The sequence below is a fragment of the Agelaius tricolor genome, unplaced genomic scaffold, assembly GCF_023055355.1.
Source record: "Agelaius tricolor isolate 1412-34295 unplaced genomic scaffold, bAgeTri1.0.p SCAF_3, whole genome shotgun sequence".
NCBI lineage: Eukaryota > Metazoa > Chordata > Aves > Passeriformes > Icteridae > Agelaius > Agelaius tricolor.
The window spans coordinates 35,995,627-36,009,192 of NW_027269263.1; the positions used below are offsets into that span (position 1 = coordinate 35,995,627).

General features: G+C 42.9%; 1 protein-coding gene across 5 annotated transcripts in view; it reads left to right on the forward strand.

Moving 5' to 3' along the window:
• Positions 1 to 331: 331 nt before the first annotated feature.
• The window catches only part of GRIP1 (glutamate receptor interacting protein 1), a 307,466-nt gene continuing 294,231 nt past the window's right edge, over positions 332 to 13,566 (forward strand). For 3 of the 5 annotated variants that reach the window (XM_071423476.1, XM_071423477.1, XM_071423480.1), the window contains exon 1: positions 332 to 777. In XM_071423476.1, the coding sequence (XP_071279577.1) occupies positions 723 to 777 (55 nt within the window). In that variant the 5' untranslated portion in view covers positions 332 to 722. The remainder of the gene's footprint in view (positions 778 to 13,566) is intronic. The other 2 variants (XM_071423486.1, XM_071423487.1) reach the window with 2 other exon arrangements.

Genomic DNA, 13,566 nt, shown 5'->3' on the forward strand with positions numbered 1-13,566 from the left:
TGTCCCTGCCCTTCGTGGGAGCTTGCCTCAGTTTTAACTCCTTAGAGCCCAGCTTTCGCACACCTGGGTGCAGGGAAACTGACCAGTCAGGAATTGCGGAGGGAAAGGGACAAGCCCCTGTCATGCTGCGAGGCGAGGCACCGCCGGGATGGCTGCGCCGCTCGCCACGCGGGGCCGAAGCTCAGACCCTCACACGGATGCGGAGTTTCACCGGCGCCACAGCCCCCGGCCCGCTCCCCGCGGCGTGGGGCAGCCCCTCGGCCCGGCCCGCACCTGGGGGCCGAGAGGCGCCGCGCCCCGCCCGCCCCACCTGGGCCCGCCGTGCCGAGCGGGACCGCCCCGCGCTCTCCATTGTGCGGCCGCCGGCTCGGGCCACCTGCCGGCGGCGCCAGGGCCGGGCCGGGGCCGGGGCCGGGCACCGCTCCGCGCCTCCTCTGCCTCCCACAATCCCCCCGCCCACCCTCTCCGGTCCCCGGCTGAACCGGGGCGAGCCCGCGCCTTCCTTCCCCGCCTGCCTCCCTCCTGTCCCCCGGCTGGCGGAGCTCCGCCGCCTCCCCTCCCCCGCCCTCTCTCTCCCTCCCACCGCGCGGCCGCCGCCCCTCCGCCGCTGCCCGCCGGAGCCGCCGACTTCCCCCTGAGCGCGGGTTGCCGCCGCCTCGCCCTGCCATGAGCCGCTCCCCGTCGCCGCCGCAGCAGCAGCGCTGAGCGGGGAGCGCGGAGCCATGCCGGGCTGGAAGAAGAACATCCCCATCTGCCTGCAAGCCGAGCCGGAGCGAGGTGAGCGTGGAGCCCCGCGGCGCCAGCCGCCCGCCGTGAGGGAAGGCGGGCGGGCGGGCCGGGGTCTGCGGCGCCGCCGGGTGCCCCCTCCGCAGCCCCTGCCGGGCACGGCCGCAGCCGCCCCGCGGTGGGACGGGCGGCCGGCCCCGCGCCTTCCATCTTGCTCCGGCGCCGCGGCTGCAGCGGGGGCTGCGGGGGGCAGCACCGGGCCGGGGGACACACCGGGCCGGCCCCCGCCGCCTCCGCACCAACTTTACTTTTCTCCGCGGTGCTGCCGCCCGCGCTGGACCGGGCCGGGCTTGTAGAGCCGGGCGGGCGTGAGCCGGAGGGATGGGAAGGTGGCTCCGAAGTGACTTCGCGAAACTTCTCCGTGTGTGGCTTTGCCCCGGGCCGCTGCCGGACCTATCCCGTCCCTCCCGATGGGCGCCGGTGAACCGGCACGATCGCGTCTCGGCGGCGAGCAGTGGCCGCAGTAGCTGCCCCGAGTCCCGGCAGCGGTCCCGGGATGGCCTCGGGTCCCCGAACCCCGCCGTACGGGTCGGTGATGTCGGAACCTAGAGGGTTTCTGGTCGCTCTTAAGAATAAACTATCTGTTATAATAAAAATGTGTCTTTGCCCCTTCGTCAGAGAGGGCTTCTGTCATGGGTGGGTGTTCTGTCCCTTGCTCCTTCTTCAGCCTGTGGGTCAAAGACAAAAGAGGTTGGGACACCATTTAGTCTTAGGTATGCCCGTCGAATTATGTCTTTGATTTACAGGTCAGTTCCGTGGTAGCATGTGGAGTCCTGAGGCAGGACATTTGGGTTTGGTTGCTGCTGTGTTGGATAGCTGGCTCTCCTGCTAGGAACAACAATTCTCCGAGTATTCAAAAGGAGGGAGAAGGTTCTGATTACTGTGTGGAAGAAGTCTTGTTCCCTTGCGTTGGAGGTGGAGGTCTTTTGCAGAATTGCTGCCCTTCTGACTAGTAAATCCTGTCCCTAATGGGAAGTTCATCACAAACATATGATATCATGAAAATAGTTGCTGAAATAAGCGCAAGGTGTTTCAGCTGTGAAAAGCGAGCTTTTGAGGCTTTACTCTCAGTAAATACATCATTACTAAGATCTGTGGTCGTGTTTCTTTATGTCACAAATATGTGTAGCAGAGGAATCACAGAAATAGGATGGATGACAGTTGTCAAAATATATCAGATGCGTTTACAGATGAGGGAACTTTAGAAAGGGTCTAATCTGGCTGTGTCAGAAACTGGAAAGATTTTCTCATTTTGTTCTGCGTAAAGCTTGTGTCATGAGCTGTAACATGCGGACTTGTCTTTATTCAGAGTAAACAATAAGTGGTGGTTTTGCTCTGATGGGTTTAATGTCAGAATACTGATTTGTTACCAGTTCTTGTTTATTCCTTTTTCTGTTTAACCTCTTTCGTCTTTATTATGAGGGCGAATAGATTTATATGTTAATAGTCTTACCACTGATACTTTTCTTTATTGTATTTCAATTGTGTAAAGAAAAAAAATCTCTGCTCTGCCTAAAGTAAATTATTGCCTTCTGAAGTATGTTGCATTGTATAGTGCTTAAGTTTTAGCTAATAATTTAACAGGATTCCAGTCACTGGAACTTTCGTGATTTAGACTTGGAAAAATATTAAATGGTCAAAATATTTAATCAGTATTGAATTTAATAGTTCTTGAGTATGAAGAATAGATGAAATAAAGCTTTCAAGCTAGACAGAAAAACGGCTAGTGCAGTAATGAAATGAAGGTGCATCTTTAGCTAATGTAGGAGTTTAGTGTGGCATTGAGTAAAAGGCAATTACAAATGCAGTTAAATTCTGGTTCAGAGCCAGTTATGCTAACATCCCCCTCTTCTGTTTCTAGAAAATATTTCCATTCAGTTAGTCTGCAGAACGTTTTATGTACATAGTGCTATCAGAAGACTTTTGTGAATGTAAATACTGTTATTTTAGACTAACAGTGTAGCTGATAGCTTTCTATGATTTAGATATGGAGTAATACTGAATGTGAAATATTTAGTAATATAAATTGTATTTATCTTGCATATACAAGTATGCCTTTATATAGGATATAAAATATCCATCCCAAATGCTTGTGTATATGGGATAAGAATACTCATACAGAAGATAAGAATAGGAAACATTTAAGTGCTTGTGTATTGTCTTTGATTTTATGTTCCTGTAATCTGATTGTTTTAATCAGTGTTCTGTTCCTGTGAGAGAAGCTAGTCTTTATTCAACCCTATGAACACTGGTAGGACTGACTAGTAGTAATTTTCCTGTATAACAACACAGACCTGCTAAGTTAATTTGGTGCTGAAGTTCTTTGGTGGTGATCACTTGTGAAACAAACTACAAAATGAAAAGAGATAAAACAACCCGTCCAAACCAGAAAAGTACCTACAACCACAAACCAAACAAGATCTCAAAAAAGAAGTGAGCAGGTAAGTAATGCCAGTTTATCCTTGTGCCTCCTGCTGACTTTCCCCTTCAGGGAAGCCTCTCCTGCTGGCTTTATTATATCCACAGTCCATACCCCCCTTCTCTATCATAATAAACAGGTGCTGCACAGCTTTAATTTCAAGTCTGGTTGTAGCAGAAGATTTCAGCTGGAAAAAGTCAGCTCTGGAGGTGCTGGGAAAACTGGGAAGGCAAAGATTTCCATGTGGTGAGCTATGAGTGGTTTGTACCAGGCTTTTTCCCCTCAAATGTTACAGAGCTCTGTGTCTTCTGCATGCACCTCTAGGGAGCTGATCGGGCCCTTAGGTCCTCAGCAGTGGAAGGAAGGGAGGAAGTTGTGGGCACTAGGATGTTGGGGCTTGAGGGGTGGGTGGATTTGTTAGAGAGGATGTGGGGGCTGTATCCTCAAGGCACTGCAGCATAGAAGGTTCACTGGGTACCAACACTCTTTTCTCACTCCAAACCAATGCAGCATTGCTTTGGGGAGCACTTCAAGGCTGTTGTATTTCCCTTGATGCCCAGTTCATCTTGGGAGTCAGGAACTGGATGGCAGTGCTGCCACACTGCAGTGCATGCCACAGCATGTGCTGGTGCAAGGAATCAACTTAAAAACTATCCAAGGAGCTGTGTTGTTTTGATGTGAGGAGCTCTTGGGATATTGCAATGGTGATAACCTTGTGCAGACTTACTGAGTTTGCTCCAAGTGGAGTTGAGTCTGTTGATATCCTTGTTTGTCCCTTCCTGGCTTCAGAGCCCCCTTCTATCTTGAATATCTACTGCAGAAAGTCCTTAGTGCAGCCTGTGATTGTTGTTCCTACAAGTCATGCGCTGAAATGGAGGTTATCCAAAAACTCGATAAAATCAGAATTTTGCTAATGGAAATTGGCCAGTCTTGCTGAAATGAAGTAGCAGAGACGTGGTCAATGCTGTTGGCTCACCTTGGCAACAACTGATACTCTGAGTAAAGGAGAACAACCTGGGATAATGTTTCAAGCATCAGAGCGTGTATTTGCATGTAGAGTTTAATGTTTGTGAGAGTGCTTTGTGGTGGAGAAGATTCTCTTCCGAGGGGTGGCAATCAGTGGTATTTCAACAAGTATTTTTAGATGTCTTGACTGTGGAAATTATGTGGGATACTTACGTCAACTTAAAAAAAAATCATATTGTGCTGGTTTTCAGTGACTAAAGCCATATTTAAGATATGAAGTGGAGAGCTGCTTTTCTGTGTGTACTGCAGCACAGCTCCTGGTATTCTGCTGCCTGCTCTGTAATTGAGAGCTGTGCTGGCTGTGCTGCTTCTGGCTTTCACTGCCAAAATTATCACAAGAAGTCCTCTCCTTTAGAGGAAAGAAATTGTGCTCTGTGTTAAGTAAAAGATTTGTAATGTATAACTGATGCAGTATACCCTGTCATTTCAAAAACGACACGTGAAAATGTGCTAGTGTAAGACAGTGCCTTTAAAATTCAGGGTGCACTTCCCTCCTCCCCAGTCTTCTGCCTAAGACGTAAATCAGATCTTGTTGTAAGCCACCTAAAACACTTTCTGGGGTGACATCTTCATAAATACTTTAAGAAGAAAAATGTTACTGGAATTAATTTTGTTCAATATTCGTTCCAATCAAGTTAAATGAAGGTGTTTAATGGAATTCCTGCTTCAACTTCATAGCTGATCAAGTTTGCCAGGAGTACAGAAAATACTATTTCTACATCTTGTATGCTGTACACTGTGGGACTGCTTGAGATCCCTTGATTTACACCCATGTTAATTTTAGAAATTAAAGCATCTAAGTATGCTTTGGTCTTGATTTTAGTTTTTAAGTAGTATTCATTCCACAGTTGTTTTTCCTCTGTTAAATAGACCAGTTATATCAAGGAAGAAGGAAATACTGAATTTTTATTTTCTGCTTTTTCTATCCATGTTCACACTTGACAGGGAAATCAGGTGAACTTCAAGGAATCATTTTAAAGGAGACAGTAGGAAACGTTTTAAACCCCAGGACTCAAGGATAAAAAAATGCACAGGTATTTTGTGAATCCTGCCTCAAATACAAAACTACCATGGTCTCATGGAAGATGTGCTGACAACAAGCATCTATCCCTGAGGTTACTGCTGCGTGAGCTTGTCTGCTCATCTTAAGCTGCAAGAGAATCAGTTTCTCAGATAAGGGAAAGATATGTTACTGAATTTAATCATGTTATTGTGGGTTAGCAATTTGCATCTGATCAAATGAGGCCACTTCACAGTGGATATGCTTCATGCTCTTGCCAGGTACCTGTTAAAAATCAGCTTATTTTCAACTGAAGGCTGAGGGTGACTGTTCTTTGTATTTCAGTCTTTCACCTAGTAAGGCAAGAGGAATCTTTTTCTTCTTGAGCTTACATGGGTTCTTGGAAACTGAAGAGAGCTGCAGACCTAGGATTAGAAACCTTGTAGAGGCTTTCTGTCTGTCTTTATCTCATGTGTGTCACAGCTCTGTTTTGTCATGTGTGTCACATGCCTCCTGAAAAGTTAAAGTATAACCTGGATGGTAAAAAACTTTTGTGAGGAGAGTATGTGTTTACAGTGGCAGCTCTAAGAATCAGGACTGGGTGTTGGGGATGAATGTTTGGAGAGAGATGTGTGGAAGATCCCCTTTTACCCCAGGAAAGGCATTGCCTAGACTTAGTGTTGCATGCAGATATCTAATTCGTGAACAGTTGGGACATTTGGTCAGTTGTGGTATGCAAAGTGCGCTGTAGTTGCTTACATTTAAGGTGAAGAAGTGATAAGGACAGAAATGGAAGGAAATGTCAGTTTCAGCTGCTGACACAAGAGGCGGCTTGACCAGCTTCATTCCCTTCCTCCAGAAGCATCTGAAACAACCAAATCTCCAGACTGGAAAACACTAATACTAGGAGACAGATTAATAAGAAAATACCGTTTGCAAACTGTACATATTTTGTTCTTGTTGGCACTCCTGTCTCTTTTCACCTCAGTCTTGATTGAACTGTGTCTTGGACATTGGTCTTTCTCCATTTGCTAAACTCGGTGTTGGTGAAGTCCATTTGCCAGGTGGGATAAGATGACACTCTGGAGCTGGCTTTCAGCAGCATGCAAAGGGCACAGGCATGCTGTGTCAGTTTTTTCATTCTTTCTCTTAAAACCAGCTGAGATGGGGAAGATTCTAACACAAGGATGGAAAAGAGGTAACAATTGTTCCCCAGTGCCCTTTTAACATGAAAGGAACTGAGAGCGGGCAAAAATCGTATACATGTCTTGTGATCTGCATAGCCAAGTTAACAGCATTTTATGAACTGTGGTATTACAAGAATTTGTTAAATCTTGTGGGATCTTCATGAAGGTATGGTCTTCACTGGTAGCTGAGAGATGATCGTCCCCTGTGTCTGGGTCACAACCAAGGTTTTTTCCCCTCATGTAGAAAGAAAGTGTGAGATAAGTGCAAATAAATGATTTCTATTTTTTTCAGAGGCAGAAGCAGTTTTTGTTCATGTCTGTCAGAAATGCAGTTAGATTTGTCAGCAGTGAGTGATTGCAGCAAATACTCCAGCTTGCCTCAAAGAATAGCAACACGTAGAATTTGAAGCAGTAACAATATTTGCCACTGACAGGCACAAGTTTCTTTTTTGTGGGTGTCTGGGAGCTATAAAGGGTATAAATTCTAAATGACAAGTTTTTGATCAGAGTTTCTTGTACGCTGAAACATTAGAGACACACATAACTGGAAATACAGAAGCTAGAGTTTTAGATCCTTCAGCAATTTACATGTAGATAACTTCTCTTGAATCTTGGTGCATAATTATATCCCTACTGTGGGTTGTTTTTCTATTATTCAAGATTATCTGAGCTGCCACAGCTTGAGGTTCTCCCTAAAGAGCTGTGAAGACCATGTTGCTCTGCAGTGGTTGCAGGAAGTAAGGCTTGATGCTGCACCTTCTCCCCACTGCTTGTATCTGAGTCCTCTTTAGTCATTCTAATGCTTTTGAGAAAAGATGCACCGAGTGAGCAGGTATCTGTAAGAGTCTGGTGATTGTGGCTGTGAAATTTGGATGTGTTTCAATGTTTTATCTAAATGTTTTGAATTTATGCACACTGCAATGTCAAGAGTACCATCCATCTGTAAGGAAAAACAAACTAATGGGATGTGTCAGCATCCTGTATGGATGGGGACAGGGTGATCACCTGCTCAGTGTTTAATTTGGGCAAGATGAGTGAGACCCTGCAAAATTCAGGGTAAAATAGTAACATTTATGTCAGATATGAGTAATCTTGATTACTGTATCACCCTACTGGTTTGTTTGTTGTGTTTGGTTGGTTTTTTCCCCTGTTCCTCTTTCTGCTGGCACTATGCGGGATGGCTGGGGAACACAAACTCACAAACTCTTCTGGCATGTCCTCTGGTATGAGGTGGCCAGCTTTTTTATGGTTCTGAATGATATTGATGGTCTTATGGCAGGGTTTTTTAAAAAGTCATTATCAGTGCGAGTTCTGATCCTACATCACAGATTAGAAGCAATGTTCTTTGCTTAGTGTTGAAATAGTTTAATGACAACATACAAGTAGAAAAGACAGGTAAGCAAGGGGTGACTCTTTTGGTACCAATATATATTCCACAAGGAATGTTGTTGTCTTTTCTCTTTGGAAAACACCACAGGAATTGAGAATGCCTGGCATGACTAACTCAATCTCCATCTTTTTTGTGCCCTAATTTCTTGTTATTAGTAAAAATCACCAGTGGGAAGATTCTGCTACTGTGAAGGAAAACTGCAGAGAGTATTTTAAGAGTTTCACCATCGTCTTTACGCACTGGAATCCCACAGATATTTAGGGAATTCCACAGTTTCCTCATGCAAGTTTAAACCTTCTCTCAAAATAAGAGAAATTATTCCCTGAAATATAAAGATAGAGATGTAATGATGACAGTTAAAAGTAACCGTTAGTGAAACTTACCAGGTTTTGGTTTTTTTTTACCAGTGGGGTGAGACAGAAGTTTTAACACCACTGCTTTGTGGGCTAGTAATTTCATGTTGTGTAACTGAATACAAACATTTCCTTATTAAGAGATAGTGTTTTGAATGTTGTAAAGTATTGCCAGAATGTGTCTTCTCAGTAGCTGTTTTTCCTAGGAAGATAGGAAAATTTAAAATAACTATTTTTGTGTACTAAGCCACTCTATGTAGTTAGCACTTTCTTCCTGAAGCAGTTTCCCAGTAGGTGAATGTACAGTGGAGCATGGTCTCTGTCCCACACTGCAGTGTGTGAAATAAAACCAAGGCGTTTGCATTTAATCAACAAAATGAAGAAGAACATATCAGTGACTGGTGCGTAAGTGAGCCAGACCTTGTTTTGTTTCTGTGGGTATCAGTTGGCGACACAGAAGTAATGCCAGCTTTTCTACAATTGCCTGACGTGGAGACAGGTGTTCTGCAGTCCAGCACTTGTCAGTTTAGCAGCTTGGGACAGTATTCATAAGTGGGACAGTATTCATAAGAATAATTTTTGTAGGCAAAAAAAATAAGAACAATAGCTGCCACTTTTGGGGCGGCTATAATAACAGATGATATGACACCAAATTGAGCAGTTAAAAATATCTTTGTGATAAATGTGTTCTGCATAGGCAAGAAGAAACAAGGTTATAGGAAATTGTTATTGGGATAGAAATAACAGACTTGTGGAGTATCTGAATTATATCTTTATTTTATTTGGATTATTGTCTCTGTGGACCAGATACTAAATCCTTTGTATTTCTATTGCAAGGAACAGCTTCCTCTGCTTCTGTATTTTACCTTGATTACTAGTTCCCCTTTCTTAAAGGTGAGGAACAACCTGGTGCTGACAGGTGCTGCCTCTCACCTAAGAAGTTTTATTGGCATCTGAGCAAAGCCAGGATGGTTCCAAGAAGTGAGTCGTATCAAGCTCCCTGCTATGCTTTCTTGAAATCTCTTTAAAACATTGGTAACTGGCAGGATTTTGTTGTCACTTGTACCCATGCTTCTCAAAACAGGGTTGAGACCTGAGTTTGAGAGGAGGCAGTTGTGGAATAAGAATAAACTCATTGTTTTAATACTCTGACAAAAGTTTAATCTCAGTGGCATTTTCAGTGAAGCATTTAGTTGTTTTTGTGTTAGGAATGGATTTACAAAACACCTGGCCAGGAAGTCACAGAGCAAATACTCTGGGGAGTAAAATTCACTGCCTGGTAAATGGATGTAGTTCTGCTGGATTCTGAAGGCTAATTCACTTGTGACAGCAAATTTACTGAGCCCTTGTACCTGTTAGTGGAAGCTGTTTCTTAGTCCAGGTTCTCTTCTGAAAAGTCAGAGAAGACTGTTGCCAAAAATACATTGCCTCCTTCATGTATGTTTGCCAGTTTTATTCTTCTGTATTTTTACATTTTCTGGATCATATTTGTAAATGCCACAGTGTTATTGAATGCACTGGGAAATTTTGAGCCTGAGCCTTTTCGAAACACCTTATATATTTAATAAAGCTTCCAAATTTGTGAGGAATATACCTATAATTTACTTTGATTTTTTTAGTCTAATATTAAACTTTCCCAAACCAAATGATATACCCAAGATGTGGGCTTTAAATTAACTGTGTTGTTAAAGATTCTATGTGCATCACGATTTGAGCCAGCAAACTGTCCTGCATGGAATCCCTAATCCAGCAAAGTATTTAAAAATATGCATGTTTTTCTGGACCAGAACACGACAGTAGTGTCAGCTAGACTCTAGCAGAATGAATGGATAATGCACCTGGTCCCAGTTCATTTGATGCTTATCTGAAAAAGCTGTCTAAGTCAAGGGCCAAGGTCACTGAAACCTTTGCTGCTTAGAATCATAGAATGATTTGGGTTGGAAGAGACCTTAAAGGTCAGCTTGTTTGAACCCCTGTGCTATGGGAAGGGATACCTCCTGCTAGACCAGGTTGCTCAGAGCCTCATGCAGCCTGGTCTTTAACAGTGCCAGGGGTAGGGCAGCCACAACTTCTCTGGGCAACCTGCTCCAGTGCCTCACCCCTTCTGCAAAGAACTTCTTCCTAATATTTAATTGAAATGTACTCTCTTTCAGTTTGAAGCCATTCCTGCTTCTCTTGTCACTGCAGTTCCTGGTGGAGAGAGAGAATCCCTGTCTGGCTTCCTTGTAGACCTCATCTAGATACTGGAAGGCTGCTCTGGGCTCTCCACACAGCCTTCTCCAGGCTGAGCAGTCCCAACTCTCCCAGCCTGGCTTCAGAGGAGAGGTGCTCTAATCCCCTTGCCAACTTTGTGGCCCTCTGGACTTGCTCTGGCAGTTCCCTGTCCTTATGTCAAGGGCACCAGAACTGTACCCAGCACTCCAGGTGGGATCCTAGGAGGGCAGAGGGGCAGAATCACTTCTCTTGACCTGCTAGCCATGCTCCTTTTGATGCAGATATGGAGAATGAATAATCCATCTGAAGTCAGTTAAACTTAAGCCTATAACTTGTATGTTTAAGTGAATCAAAGGATAATTCTAAAAAGAAACTATTTATTTTCTTTAATTAAAGGTCGTTCTCATGATACACACTAATACCTGTTTTGGGGGGGAAGAGAAAGCAAGTCTAAAGGATTTAAAATACTTTAAATTTTTTCCCTGTGTTTTTATTAAAATATTGAGGTTTTTTTCCCAGAGAACATGTAAAATATGTTTTAATTTGATGATATTTCTCTGCTTATTCCTCATTCCTTGTTGGAAGAGAAGTTAAATGTGTTTAAGTGTAGGGTGTTTGACATTCTTTTTTTCTGGTGGGAAAAACTTCTTTTGTGGTCATTGAAAGATGTTGCATCGTGAATGTAAGTAATGTGCAAAAAATGTGTACTCGGAGCTGGCAGTTTTATCACCAGAAGTGGCACGTACCATTTACCCCGACACATCTGAGATCCCACTGTGTTTTCAGAGTTACCTGATTTATTACCACAAAGAAGCTAATAATTCTATATCACAGTAGAAGGAACAGTCTTTGTCAAAGTGGAAATATTGAGAGAGTTGGGTTTTTTACATTTTTTTCAAATTTTTCTTTCATGTGGAGTCTAAAACCCATGAACTTTTCCCTACTGCATATTTAACTGTAATAGCACTGAAAGCGTAAGTTGTCACTGTACAAAATAGGGTAGCATCTTGGTTGAAGTCAGTAAGAATTTTTGGTTGAATTTGTTGAAAGTAGGATGGCTGAACTGTTGCCAGTTGGGAAAGCTGCAAATGTGGGTTAGGTTTTTTTGAAAGCTGGAGTATAGCATTGGATGGGGTGACAGGATCACCTGTTGAGAAAGAGAGATTAAACACTCTGGGGCTGTTGCTGTGAATTGGCATTGAAAGAAGGAAAACTAGTGCTGCTATTTTTGTGCCTTGTTCCTTAATTCCCAGGTAGTTTAAAATACATATACTTCTGGATATTCCTTCCTACTTTGATTTTGTATTCCAGTCTTTCTGTTTTGTGAACTGCTGATGTCAGTACTTTGAAAATGCTTTGACACCCAGAAGGTGTTAATGAAATTAAGTAATAATAGAAACATTAGAATTTCCAAAGAAACTTAAAAATGCTCCCAGACAAGTCTAAATGTCTTCTGCTTTGTTGATCAGAAAAGAGGACTTTGAGTTCATTAGTTTGTTTCATCTTCAGCAGTGGTTTAAAACCTTAGGCCTCCTTTCTTTAAAGCAAGGTAGGTGTTATTTTGTGAGGAAAGAAAATGGGGCAGATGTGTGGTTGTTGCAAGGTCATGGTGAAGATGTGCTTTGCAGTTGGAACTCTCATGTCTTGTTCTTCAGTCAGTGAAACATTAGTCTCTAGTCTTTCCTGCATGAATTGTAAAGATTTCTCTGTAATAGTTGGTTAGAAAATACAAATAGAAGAAAAGAGGCACCTTTTTTTTTCCAGGTAACAAACTACACTTGTGTGAGTACAGTATGTAGGAGAGATTGTAAATCCACATGCTCACCCTTAAAAGCAAGATCCAATGTCAAGTGGATCATCCATGAAGTAAGCAGAATAATAATAAAAAAGCTGAATGAACCCAAGATTATTCTGTAGTACGACATTGCCATAAAACTCTTGTAGTACTCTATAGCTTTCCAGTCAGTTGAAAAATAAAATATATTCTCTGTTAACATACAATACTCATATGTCTTAAAATAGACTTGAGTATTGCTATGGTAAAGAACATTGTTGTGTAAGTCATTGAACCTAATGGATTTTTATTTGTGTATGCTAGTTTCCTGTTCTGCTGGTGCATTTCAGTGTGTTTATTGAAGATTTCCTTGAGAAAAAGTCTTAAGGGAACATAATTTTAACATACCTGTTTAATCAGGGAAGAGAGGGGCTTTATTTTTGTAATGAAAATGTCATCTTTCCCCTTGAACTGAGGTGCTGCATGAAAGGTAGACAAGAATAAAAGCACTTTTGCTTGTTTGATCTTCCAAGGGCAAGTTTATGATTTGCCATTGCACAGTTTGGAAGCTGATAATCTATGAGCCCAGTTGCACAGAAGAGACGAAGCAATTTTTTCCTCTGCATGTAAAACCAAGGATTTACATTTAATCTTGTGAAAAATCTTCTCTGCCAATACTAATATGTGAACACCAAGGTGCCTAAGTATGTACAGAAGAATTGTACCAAGTTAGAGTTGGCAGTGCTAGGTTTATGGCTGGACTTAATTGTCTTGAGGGTCTTTTCCAACCTGAATGATTGTATGATTCTAAGTTCATCTCTAAGAGACTGATTTAGCTATTAATCTTCATTCTTCCTCCTGATGTCCCACTAATTTGGGCTATGCTGGAGGCAGCTTGGTCTCAGAAACCTTTAGGTTTTCCATCTGCTTTACTGAGCTTCTAGAGTTGTCTTTTCGATGGTGATGGACTTAAATACCTCAGCTGCTTCCACCATACTGTGTAACACAGCATTTGCCATTTGTTTTCTGTCTGACTGAGCAGGTGCTGTTCTCTTTCCCCACGACCACCCTTTGGCTTCCCCTGAGCTGTGAACATCATCTGGTATAGCAAAGAGCTGTAAATAGTTTTTGCATTAGGTTCTGCATTCAGCTATCAGCATCATGTTCTGCTTCTTTCTGAAACTGAGTTTGCGGTGCAATTTTATGTAATTTATCCTTTTTTTGATATTTCAGGGTTGCAATAAATTAAGGCAGTTATGGGAAGAATTTGCATCTTCAAGGCAAAATACAGGTGCAGTGAAAAACACCTATAGACAAACAGGTAGAATATATTGCTATGGAAACCTTATTAATTTGGCAGTGATAGGAATGCCAGATTGATTACTGATTCTTCATAAGATGTTTTATTAAAAAAGAA